Source organism: Dermacentor albipictus, chromosome 10 (assembly GCF_038994185.2).
Source record: "Dermacentor albipictus isolate Rhodes 1998 colony chromosome 10, USDA_Dalb.pri_finalv2, whole genome shotgun sequence".
NCBI lineage: Eukaryota > Metazoa > Arthropoda > Arachnida > Ixodida > Ixodidae > Dermacentor > Dermacentor albipictus.
Window position 1 is genome coordinate 68,038,028 of NC_091830.1, and position 18,869 is coordinate 68,056,896.

At 47.7% G+C, this 18,869-nt stretch overlaps 1 protein-coding gene across 1 annotated transcript in view; it reads right to left on the reverse strand.

Moving 5' to 3' along the window:
- LOC135900056 (uncharacterized) overlaps window positions 1-18,600 on the reverse strand; it is a 34,551-nt gene extending 15,951 nt beyond the window's left edge. Inside the window, exons 1-6 of the mRNA XM_065429493.1 lie at window positions 18,509-18,600; window positions 5,948-6,142; window positions 3,470-3,692; window positions 2,024-2,118; window positions 1,786-1,865; window positions 655-785 (exon numbers count right to left, since the gene is read on the reverse strand). Coding sequence (XP_065285565.1) covers window positions 655-785; window positions 1,786-1,865; window positions 2,024-2,118; window positions 3,470-3,692; window positions 5,948-6,142; window positions 18,509-18,600 — 816 coding nt within the window. The remainder of the gene's footprint in view (window positions 1-654; window positions 786-1,785; window positions 1,866-2,023; window positions 2,119-3,469; window positions 3,693-5,947; window positions 6,143-18,508) is intronic.
- Between the last annotated feature and the right edge of the window lie 269 nt (window positions 18,601-18,869).

Sequence of the window (18,869 nt, forward strand, 5' to 3'; positions counted from 1 at the left end):
CGAAGTCCCACTTTTCTTCTTAGTGCGTTGGGCTCGCCGGATGGTAAAGAAAGAAGCCTTTTGCCGTCGCTGTGTCGGTTGCGGCAGCCGAAGGCGCAGCAGCACGGCATCACAATTAAGTTCTCGTCCCTAGCACACTCGATTTGTTCCGCTAATTCTCTCAATCAGTCTGTTTGCGCACACTTTCGTTGGGCAGGGCCAACAATGGCGGTCGGAGCGCGCTGGAAAGAAAAAATATAAAAAAGCGTGGTGCCTGCTTCCACGGGACACAGATTGGCCAATGGGGGGGCGGAGGAGGCTGGGGCGACAGGAGCCGTGGAGGAGGAAACGTCGGGGAGAGCGGGGTGGCGGAAAGATCTACGAATGGCGCTACATTTGGAAAATTGAGGGGCTTTAACTCCACGGCAGACAGTCGCTTCACAAAAGTTCACTCTATCTGCACGTTCTTCAGCATGCACCTGAAGTGCCAATTGCTGAGCGAGAGCACGCACAACAGTTGTACTGTGCTCAAGAAGGACAAACTTCACATATCACAAGTCTTCTCAGCTGCACTTTTACGCGGGGTGTTCTCGCTTTTCCTTTCAAATAACTTAAAGCAGCTGTAAGCTGCCGATAAAGGAGAGGTAGAAGACGCAAAGCAAGTGGAGTGGTTACCTTGAGCTTTGGCAAGGTCTCCAGCAATGCCCCCTTGCCGAACCAGCGGTACTTGTTCTTGGCCTCCTTGGTCACCATGCCGACACTCTCGAGGACGTTGACAATGTCGTACACTCGCCGCCTCTCCACGCCTGCACACCGCCATTCAGAGCACAGTTATTACTTCACAGATCCCCACAATAACACTCCCAGTTAGTAAAACGCACAGCTCTTTTCAAACTGTGGAAAAGCACAGAAAAGCTTTAAAAGGTATGACAGCAGAATAAGAGTTAATATATATGTGTATATATATATATATATATATATATATATATATATATATATTACATCTCAATCAAATTTGCAAATCAGATCGAACAACCGCAAGGTAGAAAAAGTTTCACGAAAGGGAAACACTGTAGTCCAAAAATATAGGATAGTCCAAAGCTACTACAAAGAAAACTCAGTATGGGTTTCTTGGAAAGCTTGGCCACTTGAATAAAAATTCACCTTGGCCAGGAGGGAGGGAACTTGGTACCATGTTGGGCGCCTTTCCAACATGTGGTGGCATGATTGGTACCAAGATGACACATGCGCATTGTACTGAGTGGAACCAGCGTAGTAGAGCCAGCACAGTACACAGCAACACGCATAATTTAGAGCATAGCCTATAGAAGTATTAAGCTCAGATAGAGTGAAGCGTTTGCAAAGGCGTGGCTAGATTTCCAGCAGTGGCAAAACAGACCCCTAGGACATCCAAAGGCTGTGATAGCTCCCTTATAGTATATCTTAGATGTAGATGTTGCTCAGATTTACATACCTCTGTGAAGGTTTTTCTTTGTGCAGTATTTTGTTGCATTTACGTTCGCGTACGCCACAATTACATGAAGGAGTCGGAAGCCACTCGTAGTGTTCTGGACACCATGCATGTCATATTGAGTATTTTTTCAAACAATTCAAACAACAATGTTTGATCCCAGTGAAACTGAATCATCCCGAAATAACCATGCTTGCAAACAAGCAAGGCGTTTTCAATATCTAGCGCAAAATTAAAACATATTTTCTGTGAATTCATTTGATAAAATTATTACAATGATCAGAGCCCGTTCAAGTTTGCCGCCTGCGCAATTTTCTCACTGTTCGAGTACTCACCCAAATGCTTGGCGACTTCGTCTAGGGAAACGATGATGTGGTCCGACGAACTCGTGTATTCAGGATAAAGGCTCAGGAACCTGGCAGGAACATTGAACAAAAAAAAAAAAAAAACAAGAACAAGAAAATTAACTTCCAGCCTCATAAGTAACACATGCAGCTTTGAGCATGCTGCCATATGCAGCAAGCAGGAACATACTAGTAGTAAAAAGAAAAACAAAGACAGAAGAAGACTCACGCCTGACAGAGCAAGCCGAGGGACTTGTCCTTCCGACTGGTCGGCTTCTGGTTCTCAGAGTTGCTGCTGTGGTTGGAGAGCTCGTCGTCCGCTCCCTACGAGAGAACGCCCGAACGTCGCGTGACAAGGCCACATCACGCGACACAGCACAATACGCAGCTGGCAGCATGCAGGTGACAAAGGCGGGGTCATTTTGCCTAAGAGGAACCTTCAGCTTAGGCTTTGCCATCACCACAAGCCTAATCTACGTACACCGCTAGAAGAAGGCATCTTCCCAGAGATCTCCAATTACCCTTGTCTTCAGCCAGCTGACCCCATCTTATAAGGCCTGCAAATTCCAATAACATCGTCACACCCCCTAATCCTCTGCAGTCTTTGACTGTATTTACCTTTCCCTGACAGCCATTCAGTCATTCTAATCGACACCAGCAGTCCGCCCTACACGTTACATGGTCTTCCCAACTTCGTTTCTTCATCTTAGTAATCCTAACTAGAACATTGGCCACTCATATTTGCTGTCTAGTTCACATTGGCATTTTCTTGTCTCTTGTTTTCCTTTTTAACATTTTCGTACCACATGGAAATATAGACCGAGACCTTCCAACCTTAATATTTAAATAATGCTAAAACCAAAACTGAAAAATACCCAAACTGTTAAAAATTGTTTTGTTACTCCGGATGTGAAGTGCTGAAAATCTTATAGACATTGTCAGGTATGTAAACAAGCGCCAAATTTCAGTTGTGAATGGGTCCGAAAAATCGGGATCTGAAAAAATAGTTTGTGACTGTGCTTGTGTTCTTCTGAAATGAATTTCTCCCTAGACTGGATGCAAATGAAATGTTGCGAAATGATTGGCGGCAATACGGATGGAAATATTAAGGAAGCTCCAAAAACCAGGCGCTTTACGATAAAATCTGAAACACACGAATAACTGCCAACCTGAGAAATTTAGAATTCCTAAATCCCAGTGGACACAACACAGGAGAAGGGGAAAGGGGGTTGGGGCATGCATATATTTAAAAGCTTGTCTTACATCCACACCTTTTACGAGATGCTCAGTTTGTTAACGATGACTTAACTTTAAACACAGAACACAAGAAACTTGAAACAGCACTAACTGACACGTAACACATTATTTTCAGATCACAGTGACTTCTTTGGCAACTTCACTGTCGCCGATTTCACTTGCTTCGGGAACTTCTGAATAAACACACTCGAAGCAGGTCTCTCCCTGGCGCCCTTTCACTATTTGAAGACTTCCAACAGAAGGCTTGGGAAGCAACAAGCAAAAATGTTTCACAAACAGAAAATCGCTTTCATAAAGCCTGACCCAACATTCCTAAAACCCCAAAATGAATTCAGATTGATAAACTTAACAGAAAATTCTGGAGAGTAGGCGAGCAGTTGAGCAACACGGGTCCGCGTATAGGAATGATCTGTCTTACATTTTCGCCACTCGTATAGGGCAATCGTTCTGCAGCCAGGCAGGATAACAGCTTGAGACGAGCCGTTGGCGTCATGGGGTCTGAGGGGCTGCCCAAGAAGTCACCGCTGGACTTGGTAGGTGTGCCGGGTGATGGTGGGAGTGATGGTGACGAGCTGCCGCTGTTGTTGTGACGGAGGGTGACATCCTGGAGTGGCCGTTTCACGGGGGACTCAGATGGCGGCCTGCGAGAAGTGCGGTTTTGCGAGAAGGTGACGCAACGCGATTTGCAGTCGCACTTTGTTTACTTTTAGTTTAAAGGAACACTAAGGAGAAGCACTAGATCAGTCTACAATGATAAGGTATTCCTTCAAAACTCCCTTTCTGTTAATCTTGCGGTAAGAGGTTGTTTACTGGAAGATAAAATAAAAGCTGAAGTTGCATTCTTTAAAATTTTGTGCCACAGACCCCCCAGCTCCAGTGCATCAGAGTGACATCATGGATATCAAGTTATATGTTTGTATTTGGGACACTGTAATGAAGTACATGTTCATAAAACTTGCCAAGTTCCCCTTTGGTTCTTTTAGATTACAATGTAGTCCATTTTGACCAATAAAGAAAATTAACTAGGCCCAAGAAGGCGCTGTCAAAATTTTGTCTTTGTTTTTATTGCGTTTCCTTGTTTTTTTGTTTCTTTGTGCGGATCTTGTGTTTTGGCTTTGCAACTTTTCTGACTTGTCAAGCTTCCTCTCCCGGCAAGAGTGGCTTTTCTGGTATTGCTGACAGGGTAATTTACTAAAATAGCCAAACTCATTTTGCTCTTTAGTGTCCTTTCAAGTACATATAGGACAATACCATTTTTTTACCAACTTGTTTATGAGTACACCTCATAATATATAAACAGAGAGAGTGAGTGAGAAAATGTTGGGAGTTTATTGCCACAAGGACATCTCGAGTCTTACTGTGCTAAGACAAAGAGTATGGGTGTTATTTACAGGTCATCTTCATCCTTCTGTGCTTAATTATGTAGTGAACTTAGAGGAAATTGTTAAGCTAAATTTATTTATTCAACATCTATTCGAATACACCATGGGTTCAGGAAAGCCCCGGTGAGGGATAACAGGGTCTCCTGGATAAGTCACCCCCTCCTTCCTGCAGCATGGCCATCTCTCAACCATGATTAAGACTTTTGCCCAAGAAAAAGACTCCACTCACATGCCGTCGACCGAGGGGGGGAAAAAACACTACAGCACTGCAACTAATTTCCAGGTTTTAAAGATGCCCGATTTACAGTGTTCTTGTGCCGTAACGTGAAAGCCATAAATTGCAAATTTCGTTGTAGTTCTCTTTGTACACTACAGCTTTTAAATACTTTTGGCCCAACAAGCTCAGCATATAACCTACACTGTTTAAAACAGAAAAGAATGAAGTTTGTTCGCTTGGAAGCTTTTAACAGAACAAAAAAAAACACGTCCTGATTCTCTGTTCACTGTGGTCCTATCGCACGAGAGTTCAGCCAATATCAAGCTAAATCAAAAAGCACTGAAGAGATGCTAACGAGAGCACTATGTTGAATTGTGTTAGCAATTTACACTTCTACAATACCTAAAGTCACAGTCTTAGAGTGAGACACGCTATAATGAGCCAGAAAAGGCACGAAGACAGATACGCATAGTGACACTGCCTCAAGGTGGGTTCCCACATCAGCTTGCTGTGACATGAAGAATTTCGACAGCGTGTGCTCAGGCCTAGTTGATGTTATATCAGTAAAGGTTAACTACGTCGTATTAGTAAAGATTAACTATACTGTATATTGATGAAGTGAAATACTAAACTTAGCAAGTTTCAAGAACATTTACTGCACCGTAACATGTACAAGATACAGGAAAATACCTCAAAATCTGTCGTGTCACACTGAAGTATCGAAACTGAAGTGCCCGCACAAAATATTTTAATATTTAACTTCGGCCTTCCCTTTCTCTCCTACTGGTGAACCTACAGCGAAATGAACTCGTCAGGACTCTCGGCGAGACTATAGGAGATTTCTACAAAGACGGATGGCCTAACAGCCATCCCACCACCTCGGGCTTCCTGATTCGCCACTACTCCACTACTTCGCCACCTCCTATACGGTCTACCTCCAGCCTACTCCTCCGATCGAACCCACTAGGCCCTCCCTGCCGGGCTGCTCTGATGTTGCTAGGACGAACTTCTACCTTTCTCTCTCCTACCCTCTCTCTCTTTTAATCCCATCTCCCCACCCTGCTGGCACTGAGCCGTGCTCCCGCATGGGTTGCAGAAAATAGTGCTAGCCTTTCCTCCTTCCCTAAAAAAACCACTTCTCTCTAACTTATGAAGAGTTTTGAAAGAATACCTTTTTCAGGCTAAACCAGTCTGGTGTTTCCCTTTAGCATCTCCTTCCAAACTAAGAAAACGATATACATACTGTGTACTACAATACTCAAAACCTCAAGCTGCTCAGAAAATAGCAGGGGCTCACGTGGGTGTCAGGATGATGCGAGCTATCTTGTCCACGTCGTCACAGGAAGTTCGGGACTCGATCTCAAGGCAGAGTCGCTTGGGTGACGAAGCAGGGCTGAATACGTCGTCTGTGATGGGCTCCCTCGTCTTGACAAACATGATGTTCCGGTTGGTGCTGCACGGTTGGAGACAGTATTCGGACATGACGTTGTGCCTGCACAAAGTCGAGAAGGTCAAGGTGAGAAAGGACGTTTCACAAAGGAAGAACATTAAAAGTTTTCTTGTCTTCACGAAGAACAGGTTGCAGCAAAAGAGATATGAAAAAAAAAAAAGCAGAAGCTGACAACTAAGACGGCTATTTGCCAGGCCAGTTGACAATACTTAATTAAAATGGAATTGTGGGTTTTAGACGGCAAAACCTCGATCCGATTATGAAGCACGCCATAGTGGGAGGACTCCAAATTACTTTTTACCACTTAGCCTATTCCTTAACATGCCAAGAACTCGCCGCGCCAAGGCCGCGACTAACAGTGGAGGAGGTTTGGCTATGCAGAAAAATCCAGACCTACCCATATCTGGGGCAAGTGGCATGCCGTCTAGCCAACAAGACATGCCAATCGATTACCCTGTTGTGGAGGGAGGCCGTCTTTGCAAGTGTCAAAGCTTGGCACTACAGAAGCAAATGAATCACTTGAAGATGGAGTGCGCCATTGTCTCCTCTACCAATTTCATCTCTAGCCCCGCCCTCAGCGGTTACTCAAGTTTATCTGTGGGCGTGCATGCATTGTGCTAGCTCCGCACGATTCTCTTCAATCTATGGTGTCGCTTTCGTTGCTTACGTGTCTGACATGCGGTGATGCATGCGCGCATTCTTTGCTGTTCTGGATCTGCAAATGAGCATTTTTTGATTGGCAGTGAACACTTGCGCGAGCTCGCTCCCCTTTCAACATTCTGCCAACAACCGTGCTCATACCCCACCCCCCTCCCACGTGTTCTGTCCACCATACCAGCACATGTACGCAGACGCCACAGTTACCCTGCACAAAGAAGCACGCAATGAAAGTTTCAGTATGGTGTTTCTTTGCACACGGCTCTAATGTTACGAGACAATCCCGTAATTGTTCTAATCGAAATCAAGGCAGGTATATGTCAATGGAATGGTTTTTCACCCTCAATATGTCATCATCAGTCGTGAATTCCAAGGACTAATTAACTTTTGAGCAGGGGAGAACCAACAGATCTAGCTGCAGAGCCTTACTAGTAAATACTGGCTCAAGTATGCTACCTCTTACCTTATGCTTAGGAGCTACATCCATCAGCCTTCAAAGAAGAATGCGTGCGTTTGTGTGTGTTAATGGAGGGGGGGGGGTGAGTGAGCACAAATAAACAGCACAGAAGGGAGAGCCTTCTCTGCGTTGTATTCTGTGTGCATGCTACCTACACTGGCCCTGCCCTTTTCAAGGCGACCAGTTACCAACTAGCTCTAATTTCTACAATACTAACCCATCACAATGCTTGTCAGCCGGCCCTTCGACATAGGGGGTCAATTCTACGCAACACACTTCTCTGTGACGTCAACACCCGACTTGAGCTGACGTCACAGAGCCCACGCACATTCAAGATATGTCGTGGGATCACCGTGTATCGCCGATTACCACAGCAAATACGCAATGGCAGATGACGTCGCAAATGCCACGCACGCTTCTCAAAGCAAATGCCATTTGGCGACCACAGGTGTGCTTTGCTGCAGGAGTGATCCGCCAAGACGCGAAACGAGGCACGCCCTAACAGCGCCGCGTCAGGCTGCACGACGTCGCAAGTCGCGCGTTCCAGTCGACCACCGACGGGCGACTGGCAGCGATAACATTGTAAGAAGCGACGTTGCGGATATGGCAAGTCGCAGAGGGACCGTTGAAATACGAATGCGAAGAAACAACACGGCGCTCTTCGACAAGGCGCAGAGCAGACGACAAACCTGTCCGCAGACAACAAACACGTATGTCGCTGAAATGCGCTGACTTTTTGGTTTGTTTGTTTTTTTGACCTACCAGGCAGCCCCAATTGTCGATTCGCTGAATCCTACAATTCCTCCGAGATATGAGGCCCTAAATCAAATTTCGATGTCGGAGACCGTCAAGTAGAAAAGCGACGCTAGTTGCCTTGACGTCACACGCCGGGTGAGATCAATTCCAGCGCGGGAATTTCAAAAAGCGTGAGCCGTGGCAACGTTACGTCATTAATTAACTGCATGTCTGACGCACCACTTCCTTATCTTTTTTTTCTTTTATATATTCCAGTTAACTCGAAAAACCCCTGTTCAACGCTAATCTCGAGGCTTTATATTGCCAGGATAATGTATTTCGTTGGCGCAGTGAACCCGTGGCAGAAAGTCTGCTTTCCACAGCTTGAAATAAAAAGACTCCTCCTTTTCTTTCTCTCTCTCTCTTTTTCGATGTCCTTTTTCGGCCATGTGTGTTTTACTATCTGCAACAACGATCGTTCGAGAGATTACAGCAGACGAAGGACTCGCTTTCAGGCAGAAGTCACGCAGCGCGATCGAAGCGCGGACGTTGGCCTTTAGTTGCACACCGAGACAAGTGCGACCATCTGCTGGCGCTCCCAGCGCGAGCGAGCTCGATAAAGATTGTTCTCTCTCTCTCTCTCACTCGAGTGAGACGACCGTTGAAACAATGGGGGACGCGCACAAGTGATGCTCCAAGAGCCCCAAGGTTGGGCGCGACGACGGTTTATCTCGTGCAGCAAACAGAGCCAGGTCAAACAAAGGAGGCGCGAAGCGGGCTTCTCCCCCGTGGCCGAAGGAGGGAGCGGGGTGGAACGCGTGCGTATTCGTTGAACCAAAATCGCCGCGCTTCCGTCGTCGCGAAATCCGCGTCATTCTAGCGCGGCTCGCACCATTATTCGTGCGCAGAGCGACGTAATGGATCTGGGTCGACTTGAACACATCTTCGGGTAACGACGACGCCACTGGATGAATGGATGGATGGATGGATGTTATGGGCGTCCCCTTTGGAACGGGGCGGTGGGTTGCGCCACCAAGCTCTTGCTACTATACTGCCTAATATTCTACCTAGGTTAAACAATGAAAAAAGACACACAAAAACTGTCCACGTTCGCGCGCGCCTCTCGCGTGAAGACGCGAAACCAACACGCCCCAAATCTCCTCCATCCTAAGCACACCAGAGCACCGACTCTCATATGAAGGCTCTACTTGAAAGGAACAAACGTTTCGTCGCGAGAGCAACACAACAAAAGAAAACACTAGCGGTCAGGGTCGCAAAAGGTTATATCGGCGGCTTACATCTAAAATCAAGTAAACAACGAAATACTAAATATGGCGAGTGAGCTGTGGTCGTTGGACATTCCCTACATCGCCATGAACGACTGAGACATACCCCTGTCACACGTCGGGGCACTTCCGTTCATCGCTGATGCGGGTGAAGGAGGAGGAGGAGATTTTGATGAGGAGAAAGGAGGAGAGGTCGGCCTGGAGAGCGTGTCTCTAGCCTGCTACCCCTCACTGGGAAAATGGGAAGTGTGAAATACAGGGAAAGGTAGGTGGCGGGTGATGATGTTATGGTACAATGAGATACTATATACACGTTGTCCAAAATGCGGATGCGCACTGTAGACGCAATACACGTAAGAGTAATCTTGTCCACGCAAAAAGTAAAAAAGTAATCTTGCTACAAAAAGCTATTGCACAAACACATTTCGCACTGACTGCACGTCTCACAGCTTCTAGGGCGATCGTCTAAACCAGTCTCACTTAAAAAGTGATCTTATAGCACGTTCGGCACAGTCAACACTCCTCCACGCGGCCAAAAGCGTGTCTTCTGGAAAGGGGCGGGAGTCGAAGCAATCAACAGTAGATTTGAGTGTTCTCGTTCCGCCGCATATTGAGGGCACACGCAAAGTACGTGAGCTATTGTTTCGAGAGTGTAACAGACGCTACATTCAGGGTCCCGTGCTTGTCCAATCTTGTGATGCGGGTGAAAAAATTTGTCTTTAAATGCCTTTTTTTTTAATAATTTTGCTCACCTTCTGCGGCCGTAGCCGCTCGATAGGATAGTTGTGCAACATGAGCGGTACGGCAATGTTTTTTTTTTTTTTAAAGCAGAGATAGCACAGTGCGAAAACACAGACCACAGTAAAGGCGACACAATACACACAGCGATGCATGCGTCCTTTGTGTCACGTGACGTCCTGTGACAACACGTGCCTCGTTTTTGTTGCGTTGCTCCCGTGACAAGAAGCTATAATACATATGGCGATCCTTTCAAAATAAATTTAACCTTCCGCTACAGTGTCACCGTTGTCGTTGTCACCGTTGTCGTTGTTCAGTGAAAATGTGGCTGTCATACACTTTACGGAGGACCGGCCAAGAATGGGTGCATTATTCCCAAGAATGGGTGAATTATTCCAAGTTACAGTGTGAAATAAAGTTTCGGTCGCGTTTGTTCGCGCATCGGCGTTCTTTCGCGCCGAACAATGCAAACGCGCATCGGGCTTGCGGTGGCACGTCAAAAATAAAACAGAAACAAAAGTGGTATTCAATATAATTCAGTCCGAGTGTTGTGCGGAGATAGCAAAACCTATTTAAACTATCAGAGATGGACTTTGACTATCTAAAAACGTCGCCGTAGAATTCGTTTTGGGCCCTTGCTGACTTTCCATTGTAATGCAGTTGCAAAACATCATTAACTTTGTTTGTTTGTTTGTTTGTTTGTTTGTTACCCGCCGTGGTTGCTCAGTGGCTATGGTGTTGGGCTGCTGAGCACGAGGTCGCGGGATCGAATCCCGGCCACGGCGGCCGCATTTCGATGGGGGCGAAATGCGAAAACACCCGTGTGCTTAGATTTAGGTGCACGTTAAAGAACCCCAGGTGGTCAAAATTTCCGGAGTCCTCCACTACGGCGTGCCTCATAATCAGAAAGTGGTTTTGGCACGTAAAACCCCAAATATTATTATTATTATGTTTGTTTGTTTTGCAGAAGGAAGGGCGCGGCAAGAGAGTGAAACTGCGAATGACGACGCGACACGGCCGCCCAGCGAAAGGCACAGGCACAGGCTGCATGGAGCTGGCAGGCTAACCGAAATGTATCACGCACGCGGGCTCTGCGCTCCTATGGCAAACCCGCTGAGGAGAAACGCTAAATCACGCTAGACTAACAAAGCGTGTGCAACTTTTCAAAGCTCCATTTTCGTTAACTTCGCAGCAAATTACTGCTGTCACACCGGTCGTCTTCTACACTCTTCACTCCTAGAAAAATTTACACCCTTTGGGGCGTATCTTGTCCCACAACGATAATCGTCATCTGTCTTGTCCGCGTTTCCTCTCTTTAACGCTGCGAGCCCGGTACTTCCCAGTCACGAACGGTACGCGCGTTATCAGTGTGACGCAGCATTCTCGACAGGAAAGTAGAGAGCGCCGAGTTTTCAAGAAAGGAAACGCCAGCAAGGCAGATGACGGTTATTGTTGTGGGACAAATACACACCCCGGAGGGTGCAACCGTTTTAAGAGTGTATAATCGTCATCTGCCTCGCCTGCGTTTCCTTTCCTGAAAACTCGGCGCTCGCTACTTTCCTGTCGAGAATGCTGCGTCACACTGATAACGCGCGTACCGTTCGTGACTGGGAAGTACCGGGCTCGACGCGTTAAAGAGAGGAAATGCGGACAAGACAGATGACGGTTATCGTTGTGTGGCAAAAGGGTGTAATTTTGCTTAAGAGTGTAGCGGGCTCGGCGTTTTCAAGAAAGGAAATGCAAGCAAGGCAGATGACGAATATTGTGTCGCAGATATACACCCCAAAGGGTGTAAACTTTTTTTTACTGTGTGTAGAAAGGGCGCGCACCAGGAGCGGCGGCGGAAGAGATAAAAAACACCGCGGCGCGACCACGTGGTGGGCCAAACTTCTTTTTTGTTGTTGTTGTTCTTGGCTGCAATTTTCTTACGCAGTTCCTACCTACCAGCTCTCTCTCCTACCTCCGTGTCCACGCACGCTGCACGGACGGCTGGAAATCGCCGCTTTTTTGCCTCTCACGTATACATATTACGCGACGATCGCCTATTTCCCACGAGCCTTTCCTCGATGAGCGCGGGGTGTCACACGTGCAACTTTTGCAAAGAAAATTTTAAATATATGCGTACGAGTGGCACGTCACGTAGTCGGACAGAACCGAGGTACCGTATAATGTTCCTTGCCGTCGCTTCGGGCAAGTCTGGCTATTTCGTCTAATTACGTGATATTATTAATTAATCAACTTCTTTAAATATTATATTCAGAGCAAGAGCGTGAACAGGAAAATTTCAGATCATCCTGAAAGATTCCCGATCCAGCGTTCAATGGGTGCAACATAAGCTTTTCTTTTTTTTTCCAATGCCTGTACGAAAGTCCGCGAAATACGCAAAAGTGCCACAAGACTAGTGACTTGCTCCAAGCAACGGTACCAAAACTACCTTCGTTCTATCCGCCTATGTGGCGCTTGGACATTTTTAAATTTTGGCGCAAGTTACGTGGTACACATGGTTTAGGGAGTTTTAGATTAGCGGGACGCAACGCATTGGGCCCCAAGCGCTATCGGGCTCCAGCGCTTGCGTCCCCCCAATCTAAGACTGTCTACTAACGCGATAGCGTCAAAGGCCCTCCGTGTCGCAGAAAATCCAATGTCGGCGTCCGACGTCCCGTGAGCGAAAATTGCCGTATATATTTAGCTATATGTACAGTCGCGGACAGAATATTATGGACCATCAAATCTAAGAAAAAGCTGAATATCTCCGCAACCTCACAACACAATTTAGTATTTGCGTTTTGGACCTCGACTAGAATATGCTAACAACGTTGTCGTGGGCAGTTTTACTGGTTACTGCTACAGGCTGCTCGGGAATTGAACGTTTTCGGAGATCCCGCGGTCCATTTTATTCTGTCCGCGACTGTACATGCCACGCCTTGTTATATGGATATGCAGTGTAGGCCGGTTATATTGCCACACCATTACATCACTAATGTTGCTCATACCAGGTCTTACATTCTTGACAAAGTTACTTCCTCGGAATTTCGAGAATGACAGCCCACAAAATATGTGTCACGAAACAAAACACCGACAGAGCATGCCTTTTAAGTTAAATCTTCTCAGACTGAAATATTACAAGTGGGAAACAACAAGACTCCCGAAAATGATGTAATATCCTTTTTGGGGGCGTGGCTGTTAACTATCTCTGCGATCGGCCCACGCAAGAGGCCGCGTTTCTACCGGAAAGCCCCCCCCCCCCCCCCTTCATGCATAGCATTCACCGCCAGCGTCTGCCGGTAAGCATTACGGCTACATAATCTGCAGTTGCCGGGAAGCGTGAGATGCAGTCAGGGATGATCTTTGAATGCTATATGTCACGTTCCACTCTTACAAAGGCGAAGCTTACGGCATCCTGCAAAATTTTTTTCGTGACTCGGCTTCAAAACAGTCGCTTCTCCTTCCTCCACGAGTGGACCAAAGCGCTCGCCTTTTCCCCCTCTTTCCTTTCTGCAGCAAGCTGAGCAAGACTGGACAGTCGCGTCGACGTCTCCCGCAAGAGCCGCCGTATACGTCCCCTCGCACTGGGCCCCAAACGACCGCGTTTCCTCCAGTCTGCGTCACACAGCGGGCGAGACGTGAGCGACCGTTGAAACGATGGGAACGGAGCAGCAGCGCTCGAGAGCAAAAGTTTCCTTCCAAGACAGCAGCGCAATCGCTCTATCTCGCGCGCACACACACACGCTCTCTCTCTCCTCCTCCCGCGAGTGCAAACACGGGGAGACAAAAGGCCTGTGGAGAGGGAAGGCGAAAACAATGGGCAGTCGGAGATAACGGGAGCGTAAAAGGTGATACTACACGCAACGCACGCGGACGCCTGAAACGGCCCGCGGAAACCGGTAAAAAAAAAAAGATTGTCTCCTGTGGGTTCTTCGCACGTGGCTGATCAGGCTTCGCGCTATTCCTTTCAACGTAAGGTCCCGTTTCGCGCTTAAAGGGACCGCTAAAGGTTACTATGAAGTCAAGTTCAAGTGATAAGGAAATGCTATAGAACATCTACGGCGTCAATATTATCGCGAACAGAGCTTTAGTAACCGAGAAATTGAGGTAAATGCATGACACGATTTGAGACCCCCCAGCTACGTTCCGGTGCTAGCCTGATGACGAAGGCACTCCTCCTCATAAATTGTCACTAGTACTCAACTACTCGTATTAAAAAGTTCATTTCATTAGGTTATAAGTCGGAAGAAAATGCTACTTGTCTACTTCTGTGCGATTCTAAGAAAAAATAACATTTTGACGTTGCCCTTCAGTAGTATGGGTGGTCGAAAGGTTTCGTTTTCGCTCGACTCTGCGCGCTCGACTCTGCGCCGCGCGCGCTTTGGAGTTTCAGTATTTCGTTATCGCGTCGTGCTGCGCTAGTTCTGCTGGCTCGCGAAATTTGCATTTGGAACAAGCAGCGAGAATGCCACGTCCATGTGATGTCGTGGGGTGCGCCAACGGAACTTGGCCAAGGGCAGTTTGCAGCGGCGAATCCAACGCTACTTATCACTGTGCCAACGAGTGAACCTCTCCTTTCTATAAGTGGCTAAGTGCCGTACCTCTGCCACAGCGCATTGGCAAAGAGCCGAAAAATTGCATAGTGTGCTCGCTGCACTTTCGTCCAGAGGATTACAAGTTCAACGCCGACTTACTGAAGTCGTGTGGAGTGCCTTTCAAAGCAATGCTTATCCGTAGCGCTGTTCCGTTGGCCTTGCCTGCATTCTCCGAAGTGCAAGGACAACTGCAGGTTGAAGACGAGGTGGTGAGTGCGGCATTTGGCTTTCACGAAGGAAAAGCTACAAATCTGCGAATATGTACAGCCATGACGTACAGTTGCCGTCGTAGTACGCAGCGACGCCGGCAGCGCGAGCCCTCAGCAGCAGGTCACGTTCATCAGTGCTTAAATGGCTGAAGTCAAGCCCAGCATCGCGAGCCAATGTGTCGTTGTCAGGGTCGTCCATTGCAACGAGCGTCAAAGTTGTCATAAAATAAAGAACCAGCTTATCGCCCCGCGCTTTCCCTTCCGCTAGCCACCATAGTTCAACTTTCGCGCATGCTGTCGGCTCTGTCTTGGCTCTGTTTCTGGCCGCGAGTTTGCGTTATGCGCAGAAAAGCCGTAGCGCCGTCTGTTACTCACCGACGGCTCAACGTCACTACGAGACCATGACGTCACAACTACTCGATCGGAGGGCGGGCGATTTGAACTGCGATAGAGGTACGCGGACGCTTCAGAACGCATTTTCTCTTAAAATAAGTCTCTTCTTCGCATGAAATAAGCGTTTCGAGGTTTCTTAGATGGTATTTCAACAGTCTACGTTGACTTAACATTAAGCTTTAGTGTTCCACGTTGACTTAATATTAAGCTTTAGTGTTCCTTTAACAGGCAATGTTTCCGAAGCTATGCACATTCTGAGTTGAAAGGCGCGTATGCACATCAACACACACGTAAGAGATACGACACACATTAGAGGGTTTTAGGTTAGGGGACGCAAGCCGCTTGCGTCCCCTAGTCTAAAACTCGTCGTCTCGTAATCTAAACTGCGTCGTCGTGTATGCGCCCTTCACCTCGGGAATTCACTAAACCGACACGCCCAGTTTTCCATCCTTACTATACGCAAGTAGTGCGGCTACAGAAGACTCGCTGCGAGCGTTCTGCGGTGCTGCAGTTTTTTTTTTCTTTAATCTGGGACACTTACGTACTAAACAACCCCTTGTTCATACAATGAAAATACAACTGTTGGGCGTAAGGTAACGTCGAATCGCGCATTATATTTGTGCACCTTTGCGCTTCCAGTACGCAGCGACGTGCACTATGTTTTCGGTCGCGCACGCTGTGATGCGATCGCTGGTCGATGAAAACGTGTCATTCCGCGCGTTCGTTGGCACGCATGGTTCACATGTGCGACGCCCTCCGCGCGATAATAATATTTCGCGACAAAAAAGTGTGATACAACGTTGTACACAATTTCGGGACCCGGCAGTTCGTGTATACAGCGACGACCAAGAAACGGACAGCGCGGCTGGTTATAGATATTTGGGGCACTTCTCCCATTTCGCCAGGCTGTCCAATGTCGCCGTTTTTTTTTTTTTTTTGGCTTCTCCTCCCCCCGGCGGGCCGGTACCACTCCAAACGTGGGAGGACTGGGAGGTCTCGCTACGATTCACGGACCCGGCAAGGCAGGAGATCGCCGCCAGCTGGGCTGTCAGCGTCATGGACATGTTAAACATGAACGTTTGAGTGCAGTGGGGTAGTGCGGGGACCCAGGGGGCCTGAGAGGTTCCAAATTCCTTTGCAAAATAAAGTTTTTTGCCTTCTTGCCTCTGATCGACTCGAGAAGTAAACACGGCAGAATCGGACAGTGGCCAGAGCGGAGCCGCCGAAGATGGACGGAGAAATGGATGTTAAAGGGGGCTGTCGTCACACGAAACGAGCCTATGATGTGAGAGAGAGCGAGAGCTAGGGAGAGAGAGAGAAAGAGAGAGATAAGCAAACATAGATCAGCCTGCTGCAACTTCATTGCGACATTAAGTTGTACAATCTCTACGCTGTATAACGGTGCCCTTTCTCTCCCCTCGGACCCTATACTACTTTATTGCGTGTTCTTTTTTTTTAAATTTCGGTTTCCCCCCAATCAAGTTCCTCAGGACACTCCAATAAAGCTCTTGTCACTGTCACTGTCTCGTGGGCTTTTATCGAGCTGCTGCAATCAAAGGAGGCCGTCAGCCAACGGATTTCGTCGGCACCCTCACTGCCAGTCTTGTTCACTGCTCCGTTTTTTTTTTTTTTCGAAATTGTGAAAAAAGAGACGAGAAATCTTAGCCGCACGCCTCAAGGCTCCGAAGCGATCGGTGACGGAAATCCAATTTTTCAGTAACCGGAATGCACTCGAGGAGGTTTCGCATGCCGTTAAGATCGTCCGCGAACCACGAGAAAGTTTTAAGACACGCGCGCAGTGGGCGAATCTAAGCGTTTGTAACGAATGTGGCGGCGCTGAACTAGCAGCGGAGAAAAGGCCGCCCATATATATATATATATAGTCATATAATGAGAAGCCAACAAACACTGACACCAAGTACAACATAGGGGAAATTGCATGTGCTTAATAAATGAAATAAAGTAATGATAAATTAATGGAAATTAAAGTGGATGAAAAAACAACTTGCCGCAGGTGGGAACCAACCCACAATCCACTTTAATTTCCATTAATTTATCATTACTTTATTTCATTTATTACGCACATGCAATTTCCCCTATGTTGTACTTGGTGTCAGTGTTTGTTGGCTTCTCATTATATGACTAATAAATATCGGGCCCCTCGGTTAACCCCCTTTCTTCTCGTTTATATATATATATATATATATATATATATATATATATATATATATATATATATATATATATATATATATATATATATATATAATTTCTACTTCATTTTCGCAATGCTGACGAACAAGCGAGGTGCGCCTCAGTCCGGAATTAAAAAAACGTCGGCCTTTGATGAGGGCACTTGCCTTCATCGGAAGACAAGCCAAGGCAGCAGCCAATGAGACTTGGACCACGGCCGCTCGACGCAAAGCGTGCTTTTGGATCGAGCGGCCGTGCTTGGACACTGACGACTCTTTCGAGCGGAGGGTCACGTGGAACGTGGCAGTCACGTGATCGCGCTCGCGATCAGCTGACGATTCACGTTCCCAAACTGCATGCAGCGTCCTTTCAAAAACTGAGGGCACGCAGTTACGTCGCATCTTCGCGATGCCATACTCTGCAGATCACTGCACTTCCAATATAAACGTGCCGCTCCGGTTGTCACAGAAACAACCGCCGTTGCGATCCCCTTCCCCCTCCTCTCCATTCGTCTCTCTCGCATCTAGCCGAAGAGGGGGGGGGGGGATGACCAAATCGCTCTCGCTGAATAGCTGAATCCACTCCACCCGCCGTGGTTGCTCAGAGGCTATGGTGTTGGGCTGCTGAGCACGAGGTCGCGGGATCGAATCCCGGCCACGGCGGCCGCATTTCGATGGGGGCGAAGTGCGAAAACACCCGTGTACTTAGATTCAGGTGCACGTTAAAGAACCCCAGGTGGTCGAAATTTCCGGAGCCCTCCACTACGGCGTGCCTCATAATCAGAAAGTGGTTTTGGCACGTGAAACCCCATATTTAATTAATTTAATTGAATCCACTCCACTCCCCCCCCCCCCCCCCGCACACTCACGCGCGCATTGCTAGCATGTCTGGACAAACATAGCGGAGACGGGCAAAACACGACGCCTACAGCGACGTAACCAGTTGACGGCGTCGTACGCTCGTCCGCCAGACGTCGTCGGATTAGCGATGTAGCCAGATGTAGCCAGAGACAAAAAAAGAGGGAAAGCGGACGCCGAAGTGGGGGAGGGCGGGAGGCGCGCGGGGCGCAGATATACAAAGCAGAAACAAAAGCGCGGCTGAACAAGCAGCGGCACGGCGTCATAAATAGAGGAGGACGGCCCGCAGCGCCTGGCTCTGACAAGAGCCGCATCTGCGCGACGATCTGCAGGGCGGCCGGCGGGCAGCCCTCGATGCAACAAGTGGCTCGCGCCGCCGACCTGTTGCGCACCATGTGTCGGCTCTTTCTCTCTCTCTCCTTCCTTCCCTCCCTCGCGAAGAACGTTATGGGGATTCGGCGCAGCAGCGCGTGCACAACAATGCGCCTGCGCAAATATATAATTCGGTTATAGGGCTTCAAGGGACACTAAAGTGAAAAATTATTTCTTCTGCATACGTAAATTACCGTTCTACAGCGCCAAAAACACCACTCTAACAACGACCAGACGTTTGGTAAGCCAGAAAAAGCGCAAGAATGAAATACGGGTGGCGACGCCTACTTAA